We start from the raw sequence: 25744 nt of genomic DNA on the forward strand, positions 1-25744 counted from the left end.
GATTTTTGTAACAGTGCAAACTTCAATATTTATTAAAATACATGTAACTGTAGGCCCATCTTGTGTAGTTATCTGATACAACGAGTATATTTCTATAACCTTCTGTAATCCCTGGCAACTCACCTTATATATGCCAGTCACAGTTCTCTCCATTGGTCACTGTCAGTCTGTTTCATCTAATTGCATTGGAGCACATTTAATTTTGTTTTAGTCTAGTCCTTTTCTCTTGCTAAATTGCTCACATCAAGCTAAACATAACGTTTTGTCTCGCTGTAAGTCGGAGTAGTAAGAAGGCTGATTATTATATAAGATTATGATAACGAAACTTGATAATTTTTCGGTTCAAACTCATCAAAATAGTAGTTTGGATTTTTTATAGTTCAACTCAAACTCTTTACTTTAAGGCTAATCTGACGAACTGCGTGAGTTATCACTCTCATCAACTTTGTTTTTGTGCTAACTGTACAAACCTTTAGACAACCATTGTTTAACTGTAATGATACTTGAATCTCCACCTTGAAGTTTTCGAGGCTCAAAACCTGAGAAGTACTTTTCTTTGTCTACTGCTTTTGTTGCTGTCATCATAGCTACCATATCTTCCTGCATTTCGCGGTATCTCCAAGGATGACCGATATGCTATGCGATTCATCACATCTGATGACTTCGATCCATCGAGGAAGCTGGCCTTCTGGACCTTTAAACCGCATCAGCCTTTTCGGTAAGCTATACTATAGTAGTTGGTCTTAATTGTAAACTTTCTTTTAAGCAAAAAATGTCTTAAATTCTTCCAATGTAAAAAAAAACTTGCAAGTAACTTCGTGAATGACAACTTTTTTTCTCTCTGGTTTGGACAATGTTCTACTCGCATAAGCAATATTAAAGTACCTACTATCTTCTGAGATAGCCTCGATACTCATGTCTGAATCAGGTATGGATAGCTTTGAGAAATACATGTATGTATATATCAAGATTGGTGATTTCATCAAAGACTCTTTGAATTTGAGATAAAAGATTCCACTGTCTGACACATCTGTTTAAAATTTTGATAGTTGCCTGCGTGGCGCGGTGGATAGAGCGTCTGCTCTGGAGTCGCGAAGTAAGGAGTCAAACAACATACAATCAATTAAACATATTTCGATATTTTATTTGAAAAAAACGTTAATGGTAATCTAACAACCAAGCTTTATGATAAACGTGTTGACTTAATTTTTCAACTTCCCTTACATATGCAGCAATATATCTTCATCACTTGCAAACGGGGTTCATATCTGTCAGTTGATTCCATACGCAAGAGCATTTTCTACGTATGTGCAATTTCTAAAAAGGAGGTAAATTATTGAAAAACAAGTTGATCAAGCAAGAATAACAGCAGTTTCCTTTAAAGTCATCATTTCGTAAGTTCTATGATCGATACAATGACCTGTCAGCAAATACATGTACAATTTATCATTGAGTCAAATGCTGACTGTCGTTTTTCATGCTAATTGTTTGGCCAATATTTTACACTATGAATTGTCGACAGATTTTTCCATTATTTCCCGATCATGACAAGGAGAACATGGAGGGTGTGACCGGGTGGCAGGGGATGGCACCTGATCTCACCTCTGATGTTTTAAAGGTCCGTGTTTGCTCTGCTACTAGTTTGTATTATCTAATGGACTTTTGAGCTTGAGTACTGTTCGTTATCTCCTTATATTCCATTTCAGTTTCTCCAACTCTACCTGGCAATCTTCATTCTTAAGAAAACCATGTTTTTTTTAAGTCGGGTGAGTAAGTGACTTCTCTAAAGTGAATCTTTTGAATTTACCACAAAGTCGTAGGAGTGACCAAACTTTAGTTCCTATTATATGCAAAGACAAATCCATATAATTCCTTTAACCTTCAGTGGATCTGTGAATAATCTGTAAATAGTCTGAATACACCTTTGCTTGAGATTTCATGTTCTAGGTATTCCACTTCTCTCGCAAATAATGAACATATTTGACTCATATACTGACATGCTCTCCAATGATTTACCAAGGACAATTACGTCATCTAGGTAAATCAAGCAAATCTGTATAACTGTAGATCAGCAATCACTGTTTCCATTTGTCTCTCAAACATTATTGGGGCGTATACGTATTTGAGACCAAAATAGCGTGGTTTGGAATTCATAAAGATCTCTCTGTTAAAAAGCTTGTCTTTGGATTGTCTTATGGCTCCTCGACTTGCCAGTACGCAGATACCGAGCTAAATAGAACCAGCTAAGTAGTCTAACGACTCGTCAATGCGCTGCAGTGTATATGCATCCTTTATTGTCAAAGCATTGCTCAAGCTGTCAAAAGTCGACACAAACCCTCATTTGGAACACCTGTCTTCTTTGCTAGCTCTATCCCCGGAGACTAAGGGTTGAATACTCATTACTTTGTCTATTTGAGTAGTTTTTCTAGCTATAGTTTCAAGATAGATATGGTTTACATCATCTGATAAAATGAGAACTCCTACACAGGGCGTCATTCGGGTGTTCTGTTCAATTAAGAGACGATTTTTAACTCTTTATTAATTGAGGACGCAATAATACTTATTGTTGCTCCAGTATCCACCAGTAGGTTAATTGGACGATGGTTTACTTTTGTCGTGCTGAACATTTTATTACGTTCTTTTCACGTCTAATTCAAATCTTTGTCAGACAGGCTTTTCTCAAAGATTGATTGATTCATCGTTTATTGTTTAACGTCCCTTTCGAGAATTTTTCACTCATATGGAGACGCCACCACTTGCCGGTGGAGAGCTGCAAAATTTGTCCTATACTCGGTACTCGAGGCCATTGAGCAGGGAGGGATCTTTTTCGTACCAGCACCTACTGCGACACGGGATCTCGGTTCTATGTTTATACGGTCTCATCCGAAGGACAGGTCTTTACGTCCCACAGTGGGATTCGAACCCGCGACGTAAAGTCTTCAAAGAAGAGAATTCCTTTATTCGCCATGACCCTTTCCTAAGTCCTTAAGTTTTGCATCTTGACTGTATTGGTTCGTCCCTCTTTTCTTTTAAGTCGCCCGCGTGGCGCAGTGGTTAGAGCGTCTGCTCTAGAGTCGCGAAGTAAGGAGTCAATCCTTAGAATCCCACTGTGGGACGTGGAGAATGAGACCGTACAAACCGAGGCTCCGTGTCGCAGTAGGTGCTGGCACGAAGAAAACCCCTTTCTGAGTATAGGACAAAATTTGATGCTCTCCACCGGCAAGTGGTGGCGTCTCCATATGAGTGAAAAATTCTCGAGAGGGACGTTAAACAATATACAATCAATCAATCAATCTTTTCTTTTAATTAATGTTTTGACTAGTTTTTTGATTCTTACAATAAAGACTTACGTGACCCTGTTTTCCACACCAATAAGATCCGTTGAGATGTAGAAATTTGAGGGGTTTAGATGTCAAACTCTAATTCTTTTTCTGCTTATGTGCAAAATGTCTTTTTTTTTCTTTAGTTGAGTAACCTTAATCCTACATTCCTCTATCTTCTCAAGGAGCAGGGAGGCCATTCTCAGCTCCATATCTGATCTTTTTATATAAATATAAAACTGACACTGGTCAATTTACAATGTAATTCTTTGTCTCTTGATTTAGCCGGTCAGATTTGATGTCTGATAACTTCATTCGTCTTTGGACGACTTTGTTTGATACTTCTTTGATTTCTAAGTTAAGCAGATCGTCAATAAATTACCCCTTTTGCGAAAATCTCTTGTAAGACGTTACCAACTGAAGGATATAGGCTAAGTTATTGACTCTTTTGGTCGCATGTCCAAGTTTAGAAAATATTTCCTTGGACTTCTTACGTTTTCCTCTCGACTGAACTCTGTATAATTCCATTTGATTTACAGAAAGAAACCTTTCCTTTACTAGGAAGTAGTATTCAAGAGTAACAATCCACTCAAATTTCCTAGCATAGTGTACGTGTATACCTTATGCTGAATTTCTTAACAAAACTCTATTGAGTTAAATTTCGTTTCTGCTTTATCACTTGCTCTCTTTGTGTCACGTGAACGATTTCGTCTCCTTGTCTTCTACACCTCTTTATAGTGCATAAATGGGTTATCTCTTACAAGTTTGGCAAATCATCCTCGTTTGACGTTTAACTCCTTATTCTTCAGTTTCTAATTTCAGACTCTAAATTGTGCTTTTATAAGCTCTTATTACCGTCTTCCTTGGAAGACGGTATTGTATAGTTGAAGTTTTTTTACAGTCTTCGGACTATGCACTTCCTCTCTTTTGTGATTGGTAGAAATTGCATGATGAGAAAATTTTCAATTATTTCATTGGTTGAAATGCTGTTCAAGGCAAGGGAGATAACTTTCTGATGATCTAATTTTCGTACGACTTAACAATTTTGCAAGATTTTTCAATCTTAAAAAAATGACAAAACGAACAACAAAATCAGCAGTAATTAATTCTTAATAACATGGTATTTTTTATAGCAATAAATAAAAAGGTCTTTTTAATTTCATTATAAATAAAATCTGATTTTTATTGCTTGCAGGCTTTACAATTTGTTATTATTCTTTTCCCCTTTCTTGTTTGAAGAAGGGAATGGAATCAGCCGAGGTTTGACGAAAGCTCTCGGCCAGTCAAAGTTTACGGAGATGACCCAGCGACAACTGTGGTAGGGCTAATGCCAGTAAAAAGCTAATGTAAAACTACAAAATTCAAAAGAATTAAACAGCCTGATAGGTGTAGATCAGTTTATTGTTTAAGATCGTTGCTAAAGACGGTAAGCTTTTTTAAAAAGCTCTACTTGTTTTTGCTGTTGATAATCAAACTTTAGGTATGGTGCCACTTTATCTTTCACTGTCACAAATATCCCCTCCCGAGAAGTCTGCAAACTTGGAAAGTAGATGTGCATATTACCAGGAAATTCCGATTCCTTTATTTTTCCGGGAATTTCCGCACTAAAGACTTAGGTTTTTGGTCATACCTTTTATACAGTTTGTCAGCGCAACTCCTCATAAACCGCTGCACAGAATTTCGTTAAACTTTGCAGATATTTAGGACACAATATGTAGATGTGCATATTACCAGGAAATTCCGATTCCTTTATTTTCCCCGGGAATTTCCGCACTAAAAACTTAGGTTTTTGGACATACCTTTTATATAGAGATGAACAGTTTGTCAGCGCAACTCCTCATAAACCGCTGCACAGAATTTCGTCAAACTTTGAAGATATTTAGGACACAATATGTGGATGTGCATATTACCAGGAAATTCCGATTCCTTTATTTTTTCTTAGAATTTCCACACTTTTCAACTTAGATTTTTGGCCATACCTTAAATATAGAGATGAACATTTTGTCAGCGCAATTCCTCATAAACCGCTGCACAGATTTTCGTCAAACTTTGGAGATATTTAGGACACAGAGTGTAGATGTGCATATTACCAGGAAATTCCGATTCCTTTATTTTTCTGGGAATTTTGGCACTTTGAACAAATTAGATTTTTGACCATACCTTGAATATACAGATGAACATTTTGTATTGCGACCCCTCATAAACCGCTGCACAGAATTTCGTCAGACTTTGGAGATATTTAGGACACAATGTATAGATGTGCATTTTACCAGGAAATTCCAATTCCTTCATTTTTCTGGGAATTTCGGCACTTTACAACTTAGATTTTTGGGGATAGCTTGAATACAGAGATGAATAGTTTGTCAGCGCAACTCCTCATAAACCGCTGCACAGAATTTCGTCAAACTTTGCAGATATTTAGGACACAATATGTAGATGTGCATATTACCAGGAAATTCCGATTCTTTCATTTTTCCGGGATTTTCAGCACTTTGAGTTTTGGGGGAGCGTGGGGTATGTGAGCTTGCTCACTTTTTCTGTCATTGGTGATGTCTCCCTTCGAAACAGTCTATAGTAGTTTTGTTATCCTGAAGAATCTAAATTATCAATTAAATAGAGTAGAAAATTGTAATTAAACCTCTTGTTGTCCCCTTCTCTTATCTGATTCCATACTTTCAAAATATGTCGACAGACAATTTCACGTCATCATTATACAGTTATTGACTGGGTATGAGGGCAACATATGATTTGTTGGACCTGAAGGTGAAAATGTTGCCCGAGGCCGCAGGCCAAGGGCAACATTTTCATCTTCAGGTCCAACAAATCATATGTTGCCCGAATCCCAAGTTATAACTGTTTTGTTATACCCTTCACTGCTCACTTAAGATTGATCAATTTTATCAATACACGCTTTACTATCAATTATTTTATATGGAAAATTATGGCTTCTTCAGTAAATATAAAACGTCAAGCTGAGAAAGAACAAAATCAATTATAAATCTATTATATCACAAAAAATATTTATCACAAAACATACGCTTCCCTTCTACCTTACCTTGCTGTTAGCAACAACTCTTTTAAAATAGCTCCTAACTTCGGCTATTTTCGCGTCGCCGATATTGAACGATGATTATTAATTGTGACGTAACAGACAAGTGACGTTGCGGTCTAACAATTCTTATGTAAGACCGGTCAATAGTGAAATTGTGAGACCGACGTAATAAACATTTCTTTTGTTGGACTTTTTATTAGTAATAAATATATAGAAGGATATTTATAAGGGTATAACAATAGAATTTATTGTTTACCGATCCTGCATATTTAGCAGTTCATTATTAATAAGAGTTATCTCGCTTAAACCAACTGTAATTTCATTCAAAGACAACACAGTTGCAACAATGTCTATAAGCTATTTCATTGTCATCTGAAGGTGACAACAGTTGTCATCTTGCGCGTGAGGGAGATATTATATCACAAATTATCACACTTAACGTGACATGCTCTAAACCAATCAGATTGACTGTATAATTCTGAAGATTAATAACATCAATTAACCCTGTCGCCCGTGTGGCGCAGTGGTTAGAGCGTCTGCTCTAGAGTCGCGACGTAAGTTGATCCATACGTCGTTCGAATCCCACTGTGGTACGTGGAGACCGGTCTTTCGGATGAGATCGTATAAACCGAGGTCCGTGTAGCAGTAGGTGCTGGCACGAAAAAGATCCCTCATTGCTCAATAGCCCTGAGTGTCGGGTATAGGAAAAAAATTGTAGCTCTTCACTAGCAAGTGATGGCGTCTCCATATCATATGAGTGAAAAAATCTCGAGAGAGACGTTAAACAACACACAATCAATCAATTAACGCCTCATTGATTTGGGAAGAAAATTTACAGGGGGTAAAATTTTTGCTAAAAACTTAAACCGTAATTATCACAATAATTATATATACATGTAAACGATATATCATAAAATCAATAGAACATAAAACATACACTAGTCTATCGTAATTTTGCTGCTGATTTTATGGATAATAATGATATCAATAAAAGAATTCAATTCGGCCCAAAGTATTCATTTGAGGAGTAGCGACCCATGTGAATTATTATCGCTTCGTAAACCAACCTTGAACACGTCCTTTAAGTCAAATCCTATACTTCCAGCTCCGGGAGTGAGCAGGAACCCTGCCATCGATACTGAAGCTAGTCGCTCTCAAGAGCGACGGAATGAAGATGCCGCCATAAACCGGAACTCTCGGGGGGTAGCATCTGAGAACAGTGGACGTATGAAGGCATTTTTAAGTTGTAAGGAAATAACTAACATTGCAACCTACAACGTCAACACACTACTTGATGAGGATAAGAGGTGGGAATTACAGCATTGCAGCCAATGGCAATACATAGGAATTCTCGGTGTGCAAGAGCATCGCATCATTAACTCTGACCCAATTGAGTACACCAAGTTTGACACAAGCACTTTAGTTACTTCATCTGGATGGAAAAAACAAATCCCAAGCTCCACAAGGTGGAGTTGGACTCCTCTTAGAAAGGAAAGCTAGAAAATCTTTACTGAAAGTGGTACCATCTAAGAGTGGAAGAATACTAGTAGCTGAATTTGATGGAAATCCTCTAACAACCATCATAGTTATCTATGCACCTACAAACTGTGCAGAGGAATCTGTCATCGAGGAATTCTACACAGGGCTAAGAAACGTACTCCAGGATGTCCCTGCCCACAACTTCCTTGCAGTCATGGGAGATTTCAATGCTAGACTGGGCCCTGAATATGTACCTCATCCATTTCACTAGCAAACAAACAGAAGTGGAAACTATCTTGCTGAAATTCTCGTTGAATTCGGTCTACTAGCAGCAAACACACAGTTCAAGAAGCGTCCTGGAAAACTTTGGACATTCAAATGTAGAGCATTCAACACACTGAGACAACTTGACTACATTCTTGTTCGTCAAAAATGGAGAAATAGCGTACATAATGCAGAAGCGTACAACTCCTTCAGCACAGTTAAGTCTGACCATAGGATAGTGTCTGCGAAGATCAAGCTCAGTTTTAGAACCTCAAAAACAACCCAAAAAGTCAAGTACGACTGGAAACAGTTCTCCAGCAACCCTAAGCTTCAGCTAAATTACACATTCGCTGTGAAGAACAGATTTCAGATAATGGCTGATGTGAGTATAACAGCGAAAGATACGAAAAGTTTGTAAAAGCCAATCAAGAAGCAATGGAAGAATGTCTCCCAAAACGAGCTTAATTCAAGAAATCACTCAGGTCATCTGACTCCAGAGTCTCTGAAGCTCGCCAGAAGGCTCAAGAAGCCCAGAGGCAATATGAGTCATCTAAAGCTGACGTGGGCAAAGATCGCTGGTCTGAAGCAGTGAATAACCTCTATCAAGCATACAAGCTGGCACAAGAAGAAGAACTAGCAGAACAGATACAAGGTATTGAAACTGCACATGGAGAGCAAAGATATGGAGAGGCATGGAAATGAGATCACTGGTAGAAAGAAAGAAAGAAAAGGAAGGACAGGTATCTGGAAATAGCCCTGAAGAGAGAGTCAGCACATGGTTTACGCACTTCTAGAATCTCTTAGGAAATCAACCTGATGTAGACGAGCCTGAGGAGGAAATTCCAAACGTGTTTTATGATATCGACATTAATGATGAACCCTTCACTTTGGCTGAATACAGAAAAGTGAAGTTCTCCCTGAAGCTAGGCAAAGCAGCAGGTCCCGATGAAATTCCCCCGGAAGTCTTCAAACTGTATGACTTGATCGAGTTTGTTTAGATTTCTGTAATGATGCACTCGTCAACAATGACAAACCAGATACATGGTCACTCATGAACATTGTAACTGTGTCCAAGTCTGGCGACCTATCGAAGACTGATAACAGAGGCATCAGCTTGATATGCATCATAGCCAAGATTTACAATCGGCTTATACTAAATCGTATCAGGAGTGTCATCGACCTACGTCTCAGAATAAATCAGAATGGTTTTCGCCCTGGAAGAACAACAGTAGCACAAATTCTTGCCCTCCGTCGAATAATTGAAGATGTCAAAGCCAATAACTTGAAAGCAATCTTTACCTTTATAGATTTTCGGAAAGCTTTTGACTCCATACACACAGGAAAGATGATTCGCATACTCAAGGCATATGGAATTCTACCAAATCTTCTTCGAGCAATCGAAAAGATGTACACCAATACCATGGCCAAGATCGTAACTCCTGATGGAGAAACTGGTATGTTTGAAATATCCGCTGGAGTTTTACAGGGAGATACCTTAGCGCCATTCTTTTTAATCATAGTACTGGACTATGCCCTGAGAAAAGCCATCTCTGGAAATGAAGAGGAACTGGGTTTCACCATACTGCCTAGAAAATCCCGCAGGCACCCAAAACAAGTTCTTACTGATCTTGATTTTGCCGACAACATTTCCTTACTATCAGATGAAATCGTCCAAGCCCAGGAATTGTTATCTAGAGTAGAGCGTGAGTGTAAGAAGGTTGGACTATGTATCAACGCCAAGAAGACAAAAGCCCTCCCCTTCAATACTGACAACCCTACGCCACTCAAAACCTTAGATGGCACCAAAATCGAATGGGTCGAAGATTTTCAAGATGTCCAGAATATGGCGCTCAAAAATGCGAAGGGATCTCAAGTTGCACTTCTTCATAGCCACAACTGAGTCTATTTTGCTGTATGGCTGCGAGAGCTGGACTCTAACAGTAGCCCAGGAGAAGTCACTAGATGGAACCTATACACGCATGCTTCGTAAGGTTCTAGACATTCACTGAACAAGCCACATTCCCAACGAGATCCTATATGGTAACCTACCAAAGGTCAGTGACAAAATAGCCTCCAGGAGAATGTAGCTAGCTGGGCATTGCTTCCGGCATCCAGAGATCAGCGCCCAATCATTGGTACTGTGGGAACAAAATCACGGACGCCGTGGAAGAGGAAGACCCAAGGCCACATTTTTGGATACACTGAAGCGTGTCACAAGGACGAGAGATGCAAAAGAACTAGCTTCCCTAATGGCCGATTGGAAGAGCTGGCGTGTACATGTCGTTGGTCGTCTAAGGACGACCGAGTGAGTGAGTGAGTGAAGAAAAGAAACCTCGGCGTTGGTGTTGGCGCCAGACTTCCTTCGGATTCTGGATCTGATCTACATTCTCTGGATGAGTGAACAGGTTAAAGGTTTGGAGCAGGTCTCATTTCCAAGTAACTATAAGCTCTAAGTTGACTAAATTTGCATGGATGATACTGTACACCTCAGGATGCACACAAAGGGACTTGCTTCGAATGCTGGATCTGACTTACATTTTTCAGATGAGTGAACAGGTTAATGTATTTGGAGCAGATTTCATTTCCAAGTAATCATAAGCCCTATGTTAAGCAAACTTGCATGGATGATACATCCAAGGATGCATACAACCAGGCTTGCTTCGGATGCTGGATCTGACCTAAAATCTGTGGGTGAGTGAACAGTTTAAAGTTTTTGGCGCAGGTCTCATTTCCAAGTAACTATATATAAGCCTTATGTTGACCAAACTTGCATGAAATACATCTTAGGAAGCACACTACCAGACTTGTCTTTGATAATGGATGTGACCTACATTTTCCAAATGACTGAACAGTTGAAAGTCTGAGCAGTGTTACAACGCACTTTGAAAAATTACGCACTTTGAAAAAAATTTTCAAAGTGCGTTAAAATTTGGGACCAAGCTAACGCACTTTGAAAAAGATAATTTTTTTTCAAAGTGCGTTAATATCAACCATATTAACGCACTTTGAAAAAAATGTAAAGATTGATCAATATTCCTTCAAATAATCGGTATGATAAATAACAGATCCTGGTTTGATAACTTTTTTATGATAAAGTTGCTGTAGGACCTGAGATATTGACGTTTTAAATATTTAAGGTTTTGATAAAATAAAAGGGAAAATTAAAGGGTCTTGAAAAAAAGAGTGACGATTGTTTAAGTTCATAAATTCGTTTCTTTTTTTTTTTAATTTTAGTCTTTGATAAGTAGATTTAAAGGTGTATAGGGGGCATTAACAGAGGAAAGCTCCAAGCAACTTAGCATTTATCATAATAAAAAGGGGCCAATTTGATTGTTCAAAACTATGAAAATTCTTTCTCTCTCATACGTTTTACTGTACTTAAAACTTCTAGTTTTCATCTGTTTTAATTAACTCATTTATTATTGAAAGTCATACCAGTTAGTTAAATACATAATTATATGAATGCTTTGAGTATAGCATAGACATCGAGACTGGGCGAAGGGCCAGGGGAGGGGATGGGGGGCTAAGCCCCCCACTTATTTTGGAAAGATATATACATCGTATAAGCACTGAAAATGCAGGGTACCCTTTTTAGGTTTATTGCTCCCCTCCCCCGTTTGTTACCGACACCTATGTATTGGAAAGATAAAGATTTGGACACACTACCCGTCTTCTCCTCTTTTCGACGGGAGTAAATCAATTCATTTTTGAGGTTAGGGTTAGGCTTAGTTTTTTGAAGGATAAATAACAAATAAAATCTTTCCATGACTAAAAAATGATTTTTTCAAAGTGCGTTGCCACAGAGCAGGTTCATTCTTAAGAAATTATAAGCCCTAAACTTACATGGATTATGCATCTAATGATTCATGCTATAATGGGCTTGCTTTGGCTGCTGGATCTAAAATACATTTTCCAGATGAGCGACTAGGTTAAAGTTTTTATGGCAGGTCCATAACTATGAGGCCTATCTGAACCAAATTAGCATGATTGATGAATCAAGGGATGCACACAAACAGGCCTGCTGATGCTGGATTTTAATTACATTTCTGGATGAGTGATTTGTTTGTAGTTTTTGGATAAAAAGTCAAATAATTGCAAACCCCTGTCAGATCAAAATTGAATTACTGTTGCTTCTTGGGATCTACATGTACATTTACGTACACTAATAGACTTCTAATATTTCATATGACAAGGTTCCCTGTATATTAATATTGAAAGTAGACCTGGCCTTGTGGAACTTGAAATCTTGCCATCTCTTTCAAAGTACATGAACTGTATTTTTGTGGATGTTTGGATACATGAAGCGAGTGACAATACCTGACGGATGAAAGAAACTTTTCACAATTGCAGGGTACTCTGGTATCAGCTGGCAGAAAAAATAGAGAACACTATAGTTTTTTCAATGCATTTGTTTATTGAAGATAACATTTACCATGCCATGTGCATCACATGGTACATTGTATAACATTTGGCCATGTGCAGCATGTAAAAATATTTATTCATGTGCGACATGTCAAATTTACCATGTGACACTCAATATACAACACATGCCGACATCAGCATAACAGCTCTGCATACAGAATGATAATAATGTGAAAAACAGAGGGTGAGATATCCCTAGTATACATCTGCCACTCATCAACATCTAAAACATCAATCAACTTCTGTGCTTTGTTATAGAAAGTAATCAAAAATTAATCTTATTCAAAAAAGAAAAAGTTAAATTTAAATTCAAACATGACATCCAATAACCCCCTTGTCTGAGGGGTTTTCCTGTTTTAGTCTGGACTATTCACTGACTGTTAGTACACACTGGTTTGATCTTTGGAATGCTTGTCCAGACTATTTATTCAAACGTGGAATGTGATGAGAAAGGTTTTAAAACAAAAAATCCGCAAACAGCATGCAAACAAATTCATCCCATAAAACTTTATATACTTAATTATTATTTTCAAATACTTATGTTGTATTTCAAACTTATATTTTAATATTTACAATTTCAATAAATTCATGAACATATTTACAAATTCATTCTAAAACAACCAATAAGCACAAAATCATGATTAGCTTTGAAAAATCATGTCTGTTGAGCAAGGAAAAACATGTTACACCATATTGTGCAGTTAGCTTGATACTTCTTCGTGTCATGTATTTGGGGTAAAGTTCAAGTTTGTGTCAATTATGGTCCATTTTTCATCTAGCACTCATATCAAAAACAATAATCCCCTTCCTACCTCTATATAATCAATATTTTTTTTTATGTGTACCCTTTATTCATTTTTTTAAATATTATTTTTACTCTCTCTCTAAAATTCTGTCATAAATTTATCAGTCATATATAGCTAATTTAGCAAGAGCTAAACAGCTTTCCCCCTTCAAAACAGCAGACTTGAACAGCTGATGTACTTTAAACTTGACCTGATACAATTTCTACAATGATAAAGATCTACAGTGATCATATATTTACTTATTTTTTTTTTTGTTGCAACTTTCTATCTTACTCTAAGAGGAGATATTACAAAGGGGGGTAATTACAAAAGATAGTGAATCTAGTGTAAGCACAGCATGGAGATGCCACAACACGGATAAAAAAGAAATCACCAGAAATGACAAGATGCTCTGAGACACTCAGAATACAGAAAGCTTCATTCATTCAGACACACACCACAAACAATAAATAGAGAGAAAAAAATGTCACATTCTCCTACACTTTTCCATGAAAACTTCTCCACTCCTTACTCCAGTGAGGTGAAGATGCTTGTTTTGTTTTGTATCAGAATCTTCCTTAAATGACTGATCTGTGATTTTTGTTTTACATCTATCTATCTATTTATATGTAGCAAATCTTCAACAAAAAGGTGATAATTTCACAGATACATGTATCGCCAACTTATATCACAGTATTATGGCATCTATAGTGACATGGAGTACTTTAAACTTGTTTTCTTGTCTTTGGTCCAACTTGAGCTAAAGTAATGTACAACCTCATATTTTTAATTAATCAAATTTGATTGGTAAATTCTCACAAATCAAGTATCCATCAGTTTTTGCAACACAATTTTTCCACAATCTCCCCTCTTACATGTATATATCAACTTGGTTTCCTCATAAAGCAGGAAATTCTGTAATACTCTGATATAAAAATGATCAAATTTTCTCAATTTTGATTCATTACAATCATAAGTTCATAACATATTTTATCACTTAAAATGATGTTTTTAATGAAAATACATGACTTTCCTGTTTTATGAACTTTGCATTGATTCCAATATCCTCCTTTTTGCATTTTTTTTTAAATGTATATACATTGTATAATATTGTATATAGCATTTTTTTGTTTTTACATCTTTTACAATTTTTTTAAAGTATTTTTATGGAGGATTGGATATCTGCCATTCATACATGCAAAATTTGACAAAAATGGTGCAATAATTTGACACAAAACATTTGACAATGCTTCTGAATAAATATGTACACTAGCCTTCAACTTCCGCATCTCATAATCAATGTCATGGAGGAATCATAGGTCTGAATTCTCTCCCTTTGACTGCTTGTGCATTAAAATCTAAGCCAGTACAATTTGTGCCAAGTGTTTAAAGTTGCAATATTTGAGATCATTACATATAATTTGCTGAGAAATTTATAAGAAGTGTCACAAATCATTAATTTCATTATCTTTGAGTCATCTTGATCAAATTTTTTACGAAAAATCATGAATGCATACCAGAATTACAGCAAAGTCCTCGTGTAAAATTTAAAATAAAAAAACATGTTTACTATTTTGCATATACATGCTGATCAAGACAAAGATTGAAAGGTTTAATGGTTGAAATTTCACCGTAAAACTAGGGAAAATATCCAAATAAATAACAAAATAAATTAGTAACAAAAGTGAAACAATAAGTGTGGTAATGCCATGAAGAAATTGGTAAAACCAATGTTGTATATATAACAGGGAAAAAGATTAAGGCACTTGATACTGAATGATCTTAAATATAGCACTAACATCCAAACAATGAATGTCAACACATTAAAAATATCAACTCAAACAAAACTGTAATGTACAAACTCAGATACCACCAGTTTACAAGTTAATTATGCAAAAATTAATTAGCTTTTCACCGTGAGATCTGAATGTTAAAAATACAATCAATTGAAGAGGTGTGTAAATCAATCTTGACCAGATCAATCATTACATGATTATAGATCTTTTTCTTCGACTATCAATCCACAGATCACAATTGCCTTGACAAGTCTTCATGGAAAATCAAGGATATGTTTGCAACAATTTTTTTCAATTTCCAGGTCAGATCCTTGGGCAATCAGGTCATCATTATAAGAAAAATACATCATTGGGCAAATCACAAAAATATAGTCCTAGCAGAAAAAAATGTCCCTTTCTGCAAAAAGCCTAGTCATGCCTTACAATGTCATGCAATAATAATTAGTAACAGAATAAATTTTGCCCTCTATTGACTATTGCAAAATGGCTGTGAGTTTAGCACAATCAATAATCTCTAATGCCATGTCAACAATGTTACACCATAACATTAAACAGAGAAACATAACAAAAATAATTTATACTGCCATCTTGACATCAAATTTACATCTATGTACTTTTTGTCAAAAATGTACACAAAATATTAAAGAATATCACATATTGAGAGATACAACCAGAGCAATCACCAAACATATCTGCCACCTTGTGACTCACCAAACAAACACACAAAAACAGAGGCACCCAGATGGCTGACTCCCCCCATACACCAGGAGAATCTTCTACCTTTATAAGGCTATTTATAGAATCACAGTCAGCAGGCTCGGTCAGGTCAATTACAGAAAGGGACATAACTCTGCCAGACTCCACAGCTATGACATCGCGGGCTGGCTGTTATCGTAGTCCAGAATCAGTCGTTTTATGTGACCCAGTTTTTTGTGTAGGTACTCGAATCGTTTTTTCTGTTCCATGTATTTGTGATCATCTTTCTGGTACTTATATTCCTGTCGTATTCTATTTTTAAGATTCTGTTTAAAAATAAAGAGTACAGTTCACATTTATCATTCAAACATCAAAATGAAGCAGCAGATAAAATGCCCCTATTTCACCTCAACGATATTTCATCTTTAGGAAAAAAGATTGAGAAATTAATTCACTCATTTTTGTTGACTTAAAATCCTTTTTTTATTTGGTAACTTCCAGCACTTTTGAACTATCGAGTAATTTAAAAGTTTAACTGCAAATATGTAATAGGCAAGTTTTTCGATTTTATCCAGCTTTTTAAGCCTAAAAGAACATAAGTACTTACCTCAAATTCTTCTGTACCCGGCTGAGTTCGTTTCATTAATGTCTCGAGGTCAGCAAACTTTCTCGTCACTTTCTCCACATTGTCATGTAAGTCGCGATATTCCTGATACTCTGTATTAAAGTCTTGTTTATATTTGGCTCTCTGGGGTCCACTTGATATTGCTATGTATTTACTGCAAAATAAAGAAATATCGATTAATAGTCATCATGGTTTACTTGTTGATGATGTTTATATAATTTTTTTAAACAAATTCAAATAAAATTCAATTTCTGGAATTCTAGTAAACTTATTAGGTATCCTAACACTACTTTTATCTAAATCTTTTAAAAATATTTCATGTTCTAGGCAAAAAAATTAAATGTTGAACTGAAACCAATTACCTAATTGCACAAGTAGCAAACGTGTAAATTTATTCCTTTACTTATAAAGGCTAAGTATTATTTTCTCATTTAGCAATACTCGTACATATATCAAAATCTGAACCGTAAACCTTGATTTAATCCCTATTGAAATTGGCCAATTTTTGATCTCTTATTTCTTAAACTTAAACAATTCCAATAATTCCTTTTGTAAGTCCTGTGGCCCTTCATTTTTACCAAAGGATGCTTTGTTGCAAGTTATGTTGAAATTAAGTCCTCATGGAGAGGACTTATACAGGCAGTGCCTGCTGTCTAATCCTGTTACGTTTATACATAATAAAATATTGTTTAAAATTTAAAAAGTTGAAAATAACCAGGTGTTTCTAGAGAAGTTAAATTGTTTTAAAAAATTATAGATGGACAAATGGAAGCCACTCTACTTTTGGGCAGAAAAATTCACCTGAGCTAAAAGCTCGGATAAGCTATAAAACCAGGCCATATCACCCTATCTCTCTTTCATATTTTATAGTTTGGATAATTTGTGTGGTCAAAAATGGTGTTTTATTGTTTAGGAAACAGTTCTCTTGTCCAATTATATTGCAGCTTATCATCTGTTTATATAATGATGGAAATAACTCAGAATGTTTATAAGGAACTAAATCTTTTCCTGAGATAACTCTGGTGTATCCTCTACTTACAGGAAATAGTCGGGGGTCTCTGATGTCGAGGAAGCTTCGTCTGCCGAGTCTGGAAACAAAAAATACAGAAAGTCAGATATTGGCACTGATTTACAATTTCCAAACTTTATAAAGATACATGTACACCTCTACTTCAAAATCAAAGATGTAAGTGACATTTTTAATCCAAACTTGTGCATGTTTTTATGCTTACATTGAGATGCCAACAAAGTATTGCTTAAGTCATTGATCTCATGAATAAAAAAAAAATCAATAAAACAAATTGCTGAATACACAAAATGTTTATTCACTTTGACTGGGAAAACCTGTTACACAATGTTAACTTATGAAACATGTACTACATTGTGTAGGATGTTTTAAGATATAAAAATTTGTTTATTTTAACATTCAGATGAGAAGCAAAGGATTGTCTATCTCTGGTTGTATTTTTCAAATATCAAGCTTAAGCAATCATGAATGAAATGAAGTGTCTGAAACACTAGACAAGTGATTATTTAATCACCAATATTTGTGATATTTTGAGATATAATGAAGACTGTCGCCTGATCAGGGTTTAAATAAATCATTCCCCTAGGGTTTTATTGCTATTTTATTTGCAATTGCTTGTCCTTATGGTTATGTAATGTAGGCAACAGCATCTAAAAAGCTTCAGAAAAGATTGAATAAAGAGATTGACTCCAGAAGGACAAACTAAAGAAAGCAATCAGTTGACTATATGGTAACACAAGAAAAATCCCTCAAATTTAAAGGACATCATCAGTATCCTAACAAAGAGAGAAATTGAAACCATTTTTAAAAAGACTGTATCCCTTCATCATTAGACCATACACTACTGAGACTGAAGCTGTTTACCATCAATATTCTCCTTTTTATGTGTGCGGTCGTTACCGACAGACTCTCGGTTTTCAGCAGTTTCCGTCAGTGCTGGCCGGTTTTCCTTGCGGTAGTGGGATATGCGCTGTTTTTTGGATGGCTGATTTTGTTCTGGCTGTTCACATGGCCTTTTCTATAAATATATATAATGAAATAAAGATCCAGACTGCTCCATACAAAACAGGATGCTACATATTTTATCTAATATTCCATTAACTTTTAATGTACGAGGTTTTAAAATTGTGCTTAGTGGAGTGTGGTCAGTTTGTAGTTTGCTGCATTACCTAGGCAAAGAGGAGGATGGGGGGTATGAAACAGACAGAAATTTAATTTTTACCTGTGTACCACAGGTACTTGTTGTGCTGGCTTTGGAGGGTTAATTTTTCATGTATGTACTACTTGTTGGACTGGCTTTGAGGTTAATTTTATACCTGTGTACTACTTGTTGGGCTCGCTTTGGGGGGGTGGGGTAATTTTTTACCTGTGTACTACTTGTTGTGCTGGCTTTGGGGGGTTAATTTTTAGCTCACCTGAGCCGAAGGCTCAAGTGAGCTTTTCTGATCACATTTTGTCCGTCGTCCGTCCAGCTGTCCATCCGTCTGTCTATCCGTCTGTCTGTCTGTCCGTCTGTAAACTTTTCACATTTTCGACTTCTTCTCAAGAACCACTGGGCCAATTTTGACCAAACTTAGTACAAAGCATCCTTGGGTGAAGGGGAATTTAAATGTTAAAATGAAGGGACATTCGCAAGGGGAGTTAAGAAAAGACAAAAATAGGGTTGGGTCATTAAAAAATCTTCTTCTCAAGAACCACTGAGCCAGTTGAAACTTATGTGGAAGCATCCTGGGGTAGTGTAGATTCTAAATTGTTCAAATCATGACCCCCGGGAGAAGGGCAGGGCCACAATGGGGAATCAAAGTTTTATATAGAAATATATAGGAAAAATCTTTGAAAATCTTCTTCTCAAGAACCACTGGGCCAGAAAAGCTGAGACTTATGTGGAAGCATCCTGGTATAATGTAGATTCTAAATTGTTCAAATAATGACCCCCGGGGGAAGGGCGTGGGGAATCAAAGTTTTATATAGAAATATATTGGAAAAATCTTTGAAAATCTTCTTCTCAAGAACCACTGGGGAAAAGCTAAAACTTATGTGGAAGCATCCTGATATAATGTAGATTCTAAATTGTTCAAATAATGACCCCCGGGGGAAGGGCGGGGCCACAATGGGGAATCAAAGTTTTATATAGAAATATATAGGAAAAATCTTTGAAAATCTTCTTCTCAAGAACCACTGGGCCAGAAAAGCTGAAACTTATGTGGAAGCATCCTGGTGTAGTGTAGATTCTAAATTGTTCAAATCATGACCCCCGGGGGAAGGGCGGGGCAACAATGGGGTATTAAAGTTTTACATAGAAATATATAGGAAAAATCTTTGAAAATCTTCTTCTCAGGAACCACTGGGCCAAAAAAGCTGAAACTTATGTGGAAGCATCCTGGTATAATGTAGATTCTAAAATTTTCACATCAGGACCCCCGGGGGAAGGGCGGGGCCACAATGGGGAATCAAAGTTTTATATAGAAATATATTGGAAAAATCTTTGAAAATCTTCTTCTCAAGAACCACTGGGCCAGAAAAAGTGAAGCTTATGTGGAAGCATTCTGGGGTAGTGTAAATTCTAAATTGTAGGAATCATGACCCCCGGGGGAAGGGGGGGCCATTATAGGGAATCAAAGTTTTACATAGAAATATATAGGAAAAATCTTTGTCGGGAACCACTGGGCCAAAAAAGCTGAAACATATGTGCCCATGGAAGGATCATGGGGTAGTGTAGATTTCAAAATGTCTAAATTATGATCAGTGGGGTAGGGTGGGTATGCATTATGTATAACAAGGGGGAAATCTGGTAAAGAACAGAATGGTCAAAGCTTCTCAGGTGAGCGATGTGGCCCATGGGCCTCTTGTTTACCTCTGTACTACTTGTTGGGCTGGCTTTGGGGGGGGGGGGGGTAATTTTTACCTGTGTACTACTTGTTGGACTGGCTTTGGGGGTTAATTTTTTTTTAACCTATGTTCTACTTGCTGGACTGGCTTTGGGGAGGGGGGGTTAATTTTTTACCTGTGTTCTACTTGTTGGACTGCTTTTGGGGTTAATTTTGACCTGTGTACTATTTGTTGGGATCACTTTGAGGTTAATTTTGACCTGTGTACTACTTGTTGGGCTGGCTTTGGTATTTATTTTGACCTGTGTACTACTTGTTGGGCTGGCTTTGAGGTTAATTTTGACCTGTGTACTACTTGTTGGGCTGACTTTGAGGTTAATTTTGACCTGTGTACTACTTGTTGGACTGGCTTTGGTGTTAATGTTTACCTGTGTACTACTTGTTGGACTGGCTTTGGTGTTAATGTTTACCTGTGTACTACTTGTTGGACTGGCTTTGGTGTTAATGTTTACCTGTGTACTACTTGTTGGGCTGGCTTTGGGGGATGGCTGACTTGTGGCAGGGGAAGACGCTGGAGACAAACTATGTAGCTTCCTGAAATAAACCAATAGTTCTCATTTAATAATGATACTGATTCAAAGTACTTTTCTTTCTTAATTCTACCACAGGCCTTTAGATTGCTGACAAAAATTGAGTCATTAAAAAATATCTTTTTTATACATCACATTTTTTTGGGGTCAAATTAAAACAATCTAAAGGCCTGTGATTTCTACCCTTGTATAAATTTCTATTGAAATCAGGACAAACTATAGGAGAACTAGCATTTTCAAATATTTTTTTAAAAAAATCATTCTTTTAGCAGCTATGCAGGCAACACCCATCTTTAAAACTAAAATTTACCCATTATGTATTTGGATGCTCTCTGTTTGTATATCATATTTGATGAAATTAAATGATTTAATAGATAAACCTTTTTTAGCTACCAAGGAAGCAATATTTTCCTTGATAAACACATATTCTTTGGTTTGCAACATGGTCAGGTCTTGTACAGTTCCTTATCCTTGACTTTGAAAATGTAGATTTTCATTACATATTTGAAATATTCTCTTGACAATCAGGTCATTTTTCTGATAAAAAAAATAACTGAAACCTTGATTTGGACAACAGGAAGGTCCCCAGCTTCTCTTGTTCCCAAACTGTTAATAGTATGTAACTGAGGAAATTCTAACTGATATTAAGTACATGCATCAATCTTATTCTCATCCCAGTAAATTCTGAAGAGAAGTTGATGGTGAGATAGAGGAAAACAATTTCAATAACTGTAAATCTTCAGAGAATCAAATGTTATGTATTTCTTCATAAATCCTGTTTTGCAATTTAAATATGAGCAATGCTATCTTGTGTGAGGCAATCACCAATATCTTTCCAATTACTGTCAAATCTCATGCAGCGTAAATAACCGTATGAAATGGCTGTTCTTTTTTGGTTCAATTTAAGACAATCATTTACTCACTTAATTAACATGTAAACAGGAAATATACATCATCCCCAATACTCTACTACTTATCACAATATCAAATTCATAGCCCATATTTTAGTATCAAAAAGAGAATTCATCCACATAATTTCTTTAAAATTAAAAATAGTAATAACATGAAACCTATCCCTTTCTTTATTGAATGTATTGAATACATCTCTTTGTTACAGCATTTCTTTGTGAGTATCCCATTCTTTCTTGACTACACCTCTTTAAGAAATTACTTTTATGGTGAATTTTCCATTCTTTCTTTACTAAACGTTTTGTGACTACACTCTTTTGTGACTATCTCATTCTTTCTCGACGACAACTCTCTGTGACTCTACTTCTTTGTAACTATCCCATTCTTTCTTGTCCACTTCTCTTTGTGACTATACTTACTATACCTCTCTGTGAATAACCAATTCTTTCTTGACTATACCTCTTTGTGACCACTCCTCTTTGAGACTACACTGTTTTGTGACTATCCTATTCTCTCTTGACAACACTTTATTGTGACTACACAGTGTTTTGTGAGTATCTTGTTCTTATTTGACTACCCTCTCTGTGTCTACACTATTTGGTGACTATTCTTATTTGACTACACTTCTTTTTGACTACACTGTTTTGTGACTATCCTATTCTTTCTTGGCTACACCTCTCTCTGACTTCACCAATTTGTGACAATCCTATTCTTATTTGACTGCACCTCATTGTGACTACACTGTTTTGTTAGTATCCCATTCTTTCTTGACTACACCTCTTTGTGACTACACTGTTTTGTGTCTTATCTTTATTTGACTACCATCTATGTGACTACTTACTTTCTGACCAGTTCTCGTTCGTGATCTGTGTAGTACGGCCAGTCGGGTTTGACCTCAGAGAAGGCGTGCTTTGACAGAGAGTATCGGTTATCTTTCTGGTTTAGAACAGCTATATCCTCTAAATTAAAGGTACTGTACTCCTTACGATCAGCATCACTCAAACCATCTACAAAACATTCAACATCAGTCAGAAAAACTCAGCAAACTTTTGTGTTAAGTATACAGGCATTGAAATGAAATACATGAAGATTCATAACTTCAAGACTATAGTTCTCATAATTGTCTCTTAATTGTGTCTTTATTTTTCTTTCAGGAGGACTCATTTTGGAAATCTTCGGACTGTAGTTACCATACAATCAGCATTATTTTATCAACTGTCTTGTATTTATAGAGAATTTTTCATGATCTGCAAGATTACTTACAATTGACAATAAAGTTTTGAAAATAACAATTTGAAAGATGACTTCAATTGAACAGATATGCTATTGAAGTCAAATTTGTATCAGCCTAACAGCTAAAAATGAAATTCTATACATACTGTACATAATATGAAAAGATAATGTCCTGAAATTTTGTTTTGGTAGTAATGGTTGACATTTCAGAAAATTGAAAATAAACATGACATTTATTAATTAAGGCAAGTAAAAATGTCATTGTTGAATATATAAATATTCATGTGTACAACTGTGAAATGTTTAGTAACCTGTTATAACTAGAAATAAATAAATTGTCATACAGATTTCTCTTTCTACCATTCCCATCATTGATACAAAATGACCCTGACTTCAGAAAGTCATAAATCTTTATAGACAACTTGATTCTCACAAATAAAAAAGACCTACAAGTTGAACCAATCAAAATCATTTATCTTGGCAAACAGCTTAATTTCTCAATGTTTTTCTCTCTCTTTTTTCTTGTAAAAGAGGTATTTTGTTTAAACCATTGTCTTTCTTGATGCATAAACATATACAAACACCAGGAAAGTCACATTAATAAATACCCTAAATAGCATCATTTTATTGTACAGACATATCAGATGTTGACGGAAGCCCAGATGTCGCTATGTATCAGATTTAACACAGTGTGTCAGCTTTGTAAAACTTCTAAACAATAGCCATTAGTTCTATTGATGATTATGTATATGATGCTAGAAGGTAAAGGAGTCACACAACTGATGCATTAAAGTTAACAAGGATACCACAAAGATAGATTATTATTACATACATTAAAATTAACAAGGATACCACAAAGATTATTATTGTTACCATGTCCGATCACATCCAGGCCAGGATGCTCTTGACTTCACAATATAATGTTCAATATAAAAGTTTCACATAGAGCTATTTTTCAGATTTTTCTTGCATTATTAACACACTAGTTTTATCAATTTCTTCTTTTAATAATAATCTTAATTAAGGACAAAAAAAATCAACCTTGATACTTGATAAAGAATTAGGGTACACAGCTGACAGGCTTAGAGAAAGCTATTATATAATTACACATGACCGTGAGATCTGACACAATTATAGAAATATCAGAAAACTAGGTCAATATGGGACACATTATTAGAACAAGAGGCCTCTGGGCTATAACGCTTACCTGTTCCTACAAGTCGACAAACAGTTATAAAAACGTAGACCATATGATCCAATCAAAATCCCTTTAAAAAAAACTCACCTTTCATCAAGCGAACATATAGCTCAGGCTTTTTATATGAACGGACAGCAAGAAAATGGACCATTCTTTCTCTGAAAATAAAATATTTCTAGCTTTAGCAACCTACTTTAAGTTTGTCTCATAATTCAAAACACATTTGTCTCAGCAAATGGTTCTTTTTTAAAAATATTTTTTTCAAGAACAAAGCAAATTCATTGAGATAAACATACAGGTTGGTACATGATTAAATCTTCTATAAAAGCCCCTAAGGCTTTGTGGGATTTGATCAAGAATATATTTCTTTATTATATAGGTAATGGATATAATACTTGAAATCTAAAGGCTTTTAGTATTCAGTAAATTGATAATTTAATAAATGCTGAATTATTGGATACTGGTGTTTCATTGAGCCCTTTTTGACATCTAACATATCTATATGAGATTAATTATACCTGTAGTACTTTAGTTACCTGATAGGTGCAGTAATGACAGCAGTTTTGGTGGTTTTGACAGGCTGACTGGAAGAATAAGAAGGGGAAGGCACTCCGCCCGTTGTGGATGACACTTCGTGTGGTGACTGAGATGGACTTACTTTACGTGAGGATGAATTGTTGGTGAAGGGGGAGACTACAGCAGTTGTTTTACTTGTTTTTATTGCACTGTTCAGATTAGGGTTCACTTTAGAATTATTGGCACTGTGCTGCATCATTAGCCGAATATCCACGTCCCGCTTGGCCTCCTGAATTCGATTCTTGAGGTCAAACTCCCGTTCCTTCTCTTGGCGTGTAGGAGGAATCGGGTTTTTAAGTTCAGATTCATGTTTAACTTTCTTGATTTTTCGGCCAACACCATTCCTTCCATTGAGTTTGATTTCTTGTGTCCTATCAAAAGCAATTCATTTATATAAATAATACATACAGACATGTTATACTCACATTCTATAAATAGAAATTCATTTCTATAAATAATACGTACTGACAAGTTTAATGGCATTCTATAAATAGTTATTCATTTCTCAAATGCAATATTCTGACAAGTTATACTGATATATGTATGATTTCACAGTACAGAGGGTAAGAAAACACCTGTATGAGGCTTACATACCAGTGCTTTCCTAAGTTTTCTTCCTTTAGAATTAACAGTAGTCATTTTATTTGACATTTTTTATACTATAAAAATGGAATACTTGTGGTTTTTATAAGCATTTAATTCTTCCAAATAGATCCCCCTTTTTGCAAATACATATACTGGGAATATAATGTCTTATTTAGTTTACTTTTTTCTCTACAATCTATAAAGAAAAATCTGTGTTTTATTAAAGTATAACAACATTTTAGAAGGAAGCTTTTTTATTACTACTCCCAATTTACATTTTATTACTATTCTATTGACCAAAAATATGAACATATTGACTAAAAATCCATTAAAAATGCAAAATGCAAATTCTAGTGTAA

General features: G+C 35.7%; 2 protein-coding genes across 2 annotated transcripts in view; one reads left to right on the top strand and one right to left on the bottom strand.

The window, feature by feature from the left end:
* The first annotated feature begins 7350 nt into the window (after positions 1-7350).
* Positions 7351-9113, top strand: LOC134236374 (craniofacial development protein 2-like). Its single transcript, XM_062718537.1, has 5 exons — positions 7351-7726; positions 7830-8026; positions 8123-8497; positions 8587-8767; positions 8920-9113. Exons 1-5 carry the CDS (start codon positions 7351-7353, stop codon positions 9111-9113), a joined length of 1323 nt encoding a protein of 440 aa, XP_062574521.1.
* Positions 9114-12506: 3393 nt separating this feature from the next.
* The window catches only part of LOC134236381 (RNA polymerase II elongation factor ELL-like), a 32916-nt gene continuing 19678 nt past the window's right edge, over positions 12507-25744 (bottom strand). The window contains exons 5-12 of the mRNA XM_062718543.1: positions 24761-25171; positions 24312-24382; positions 22635-22800; positions 20807-20888; positions 18331-18484; positions 17479-17527; positions 16422-16593; positions 12507-16140 (exon numbers count right to left, since the gene is read on the bottom strand). Coding sequence (XP_062574527.1) covers positions 15985-16140; positions 16422-16593; positions 17479-17527; positions 18331-18484; positions 20807-20888; positions 22635-22800; positions 24312-24382; positions 24761-25171 — 1261 coding nt within the window. The 3' untranslated portion in view covers positions 12507-15984. The remainder of the gene's footprint in view (positions 16141-16421; positions 16594-17478; positions 17528-18330; positions 18485-20806; positions 20889-22634; positions 22801-24311; positions 24383-24760; positions 25172-25744) is intronic.

This window comes from Saccostrea cucullata, unplaced genomic scaffold (assembly GCF_032062105.1).
Source record: "Saccostrea cucullata isolate Sc308-1 unplaced genomic scaffold, CSIRO_AGI_Scuc_v1 ctg270, whole genome shotgun sequence".
Taxonomy (NCBI): Eukaryota; Metazoa; Mollusca; class Bivalvia; order Ostreida; family Ostreidae; genus Saccostrea; species Saccostrea cuccullata.

What these genes read in the sequence shown, in the direction of transcription:
- LOC134236374 (XM_062718537.1), top strand. Translation starts at nt 7,351, where the DNA reads ATGATATCAATAAAAGAATTCAATTCGGCCCAAAGTATTCATTTGAGG. An exon ending in GCAATACATAGGAATTCTCG is followed by an intron (nt 7,727 to 7,829) that starts GTGTGCAAGAGC and finishes ACAAATCCCAAG; the next exon opens with CTCCACAAGGTGGAGTTGGA. An exon ending in GATTTCAGATAATGGCTGAT is followed by an intron (nt 8,498 to 8,586) that starts GTGAGTATAACA and finishes GCTTAATTCAAG; the next exon opens with AAATCACTCAGGTCATCTGA.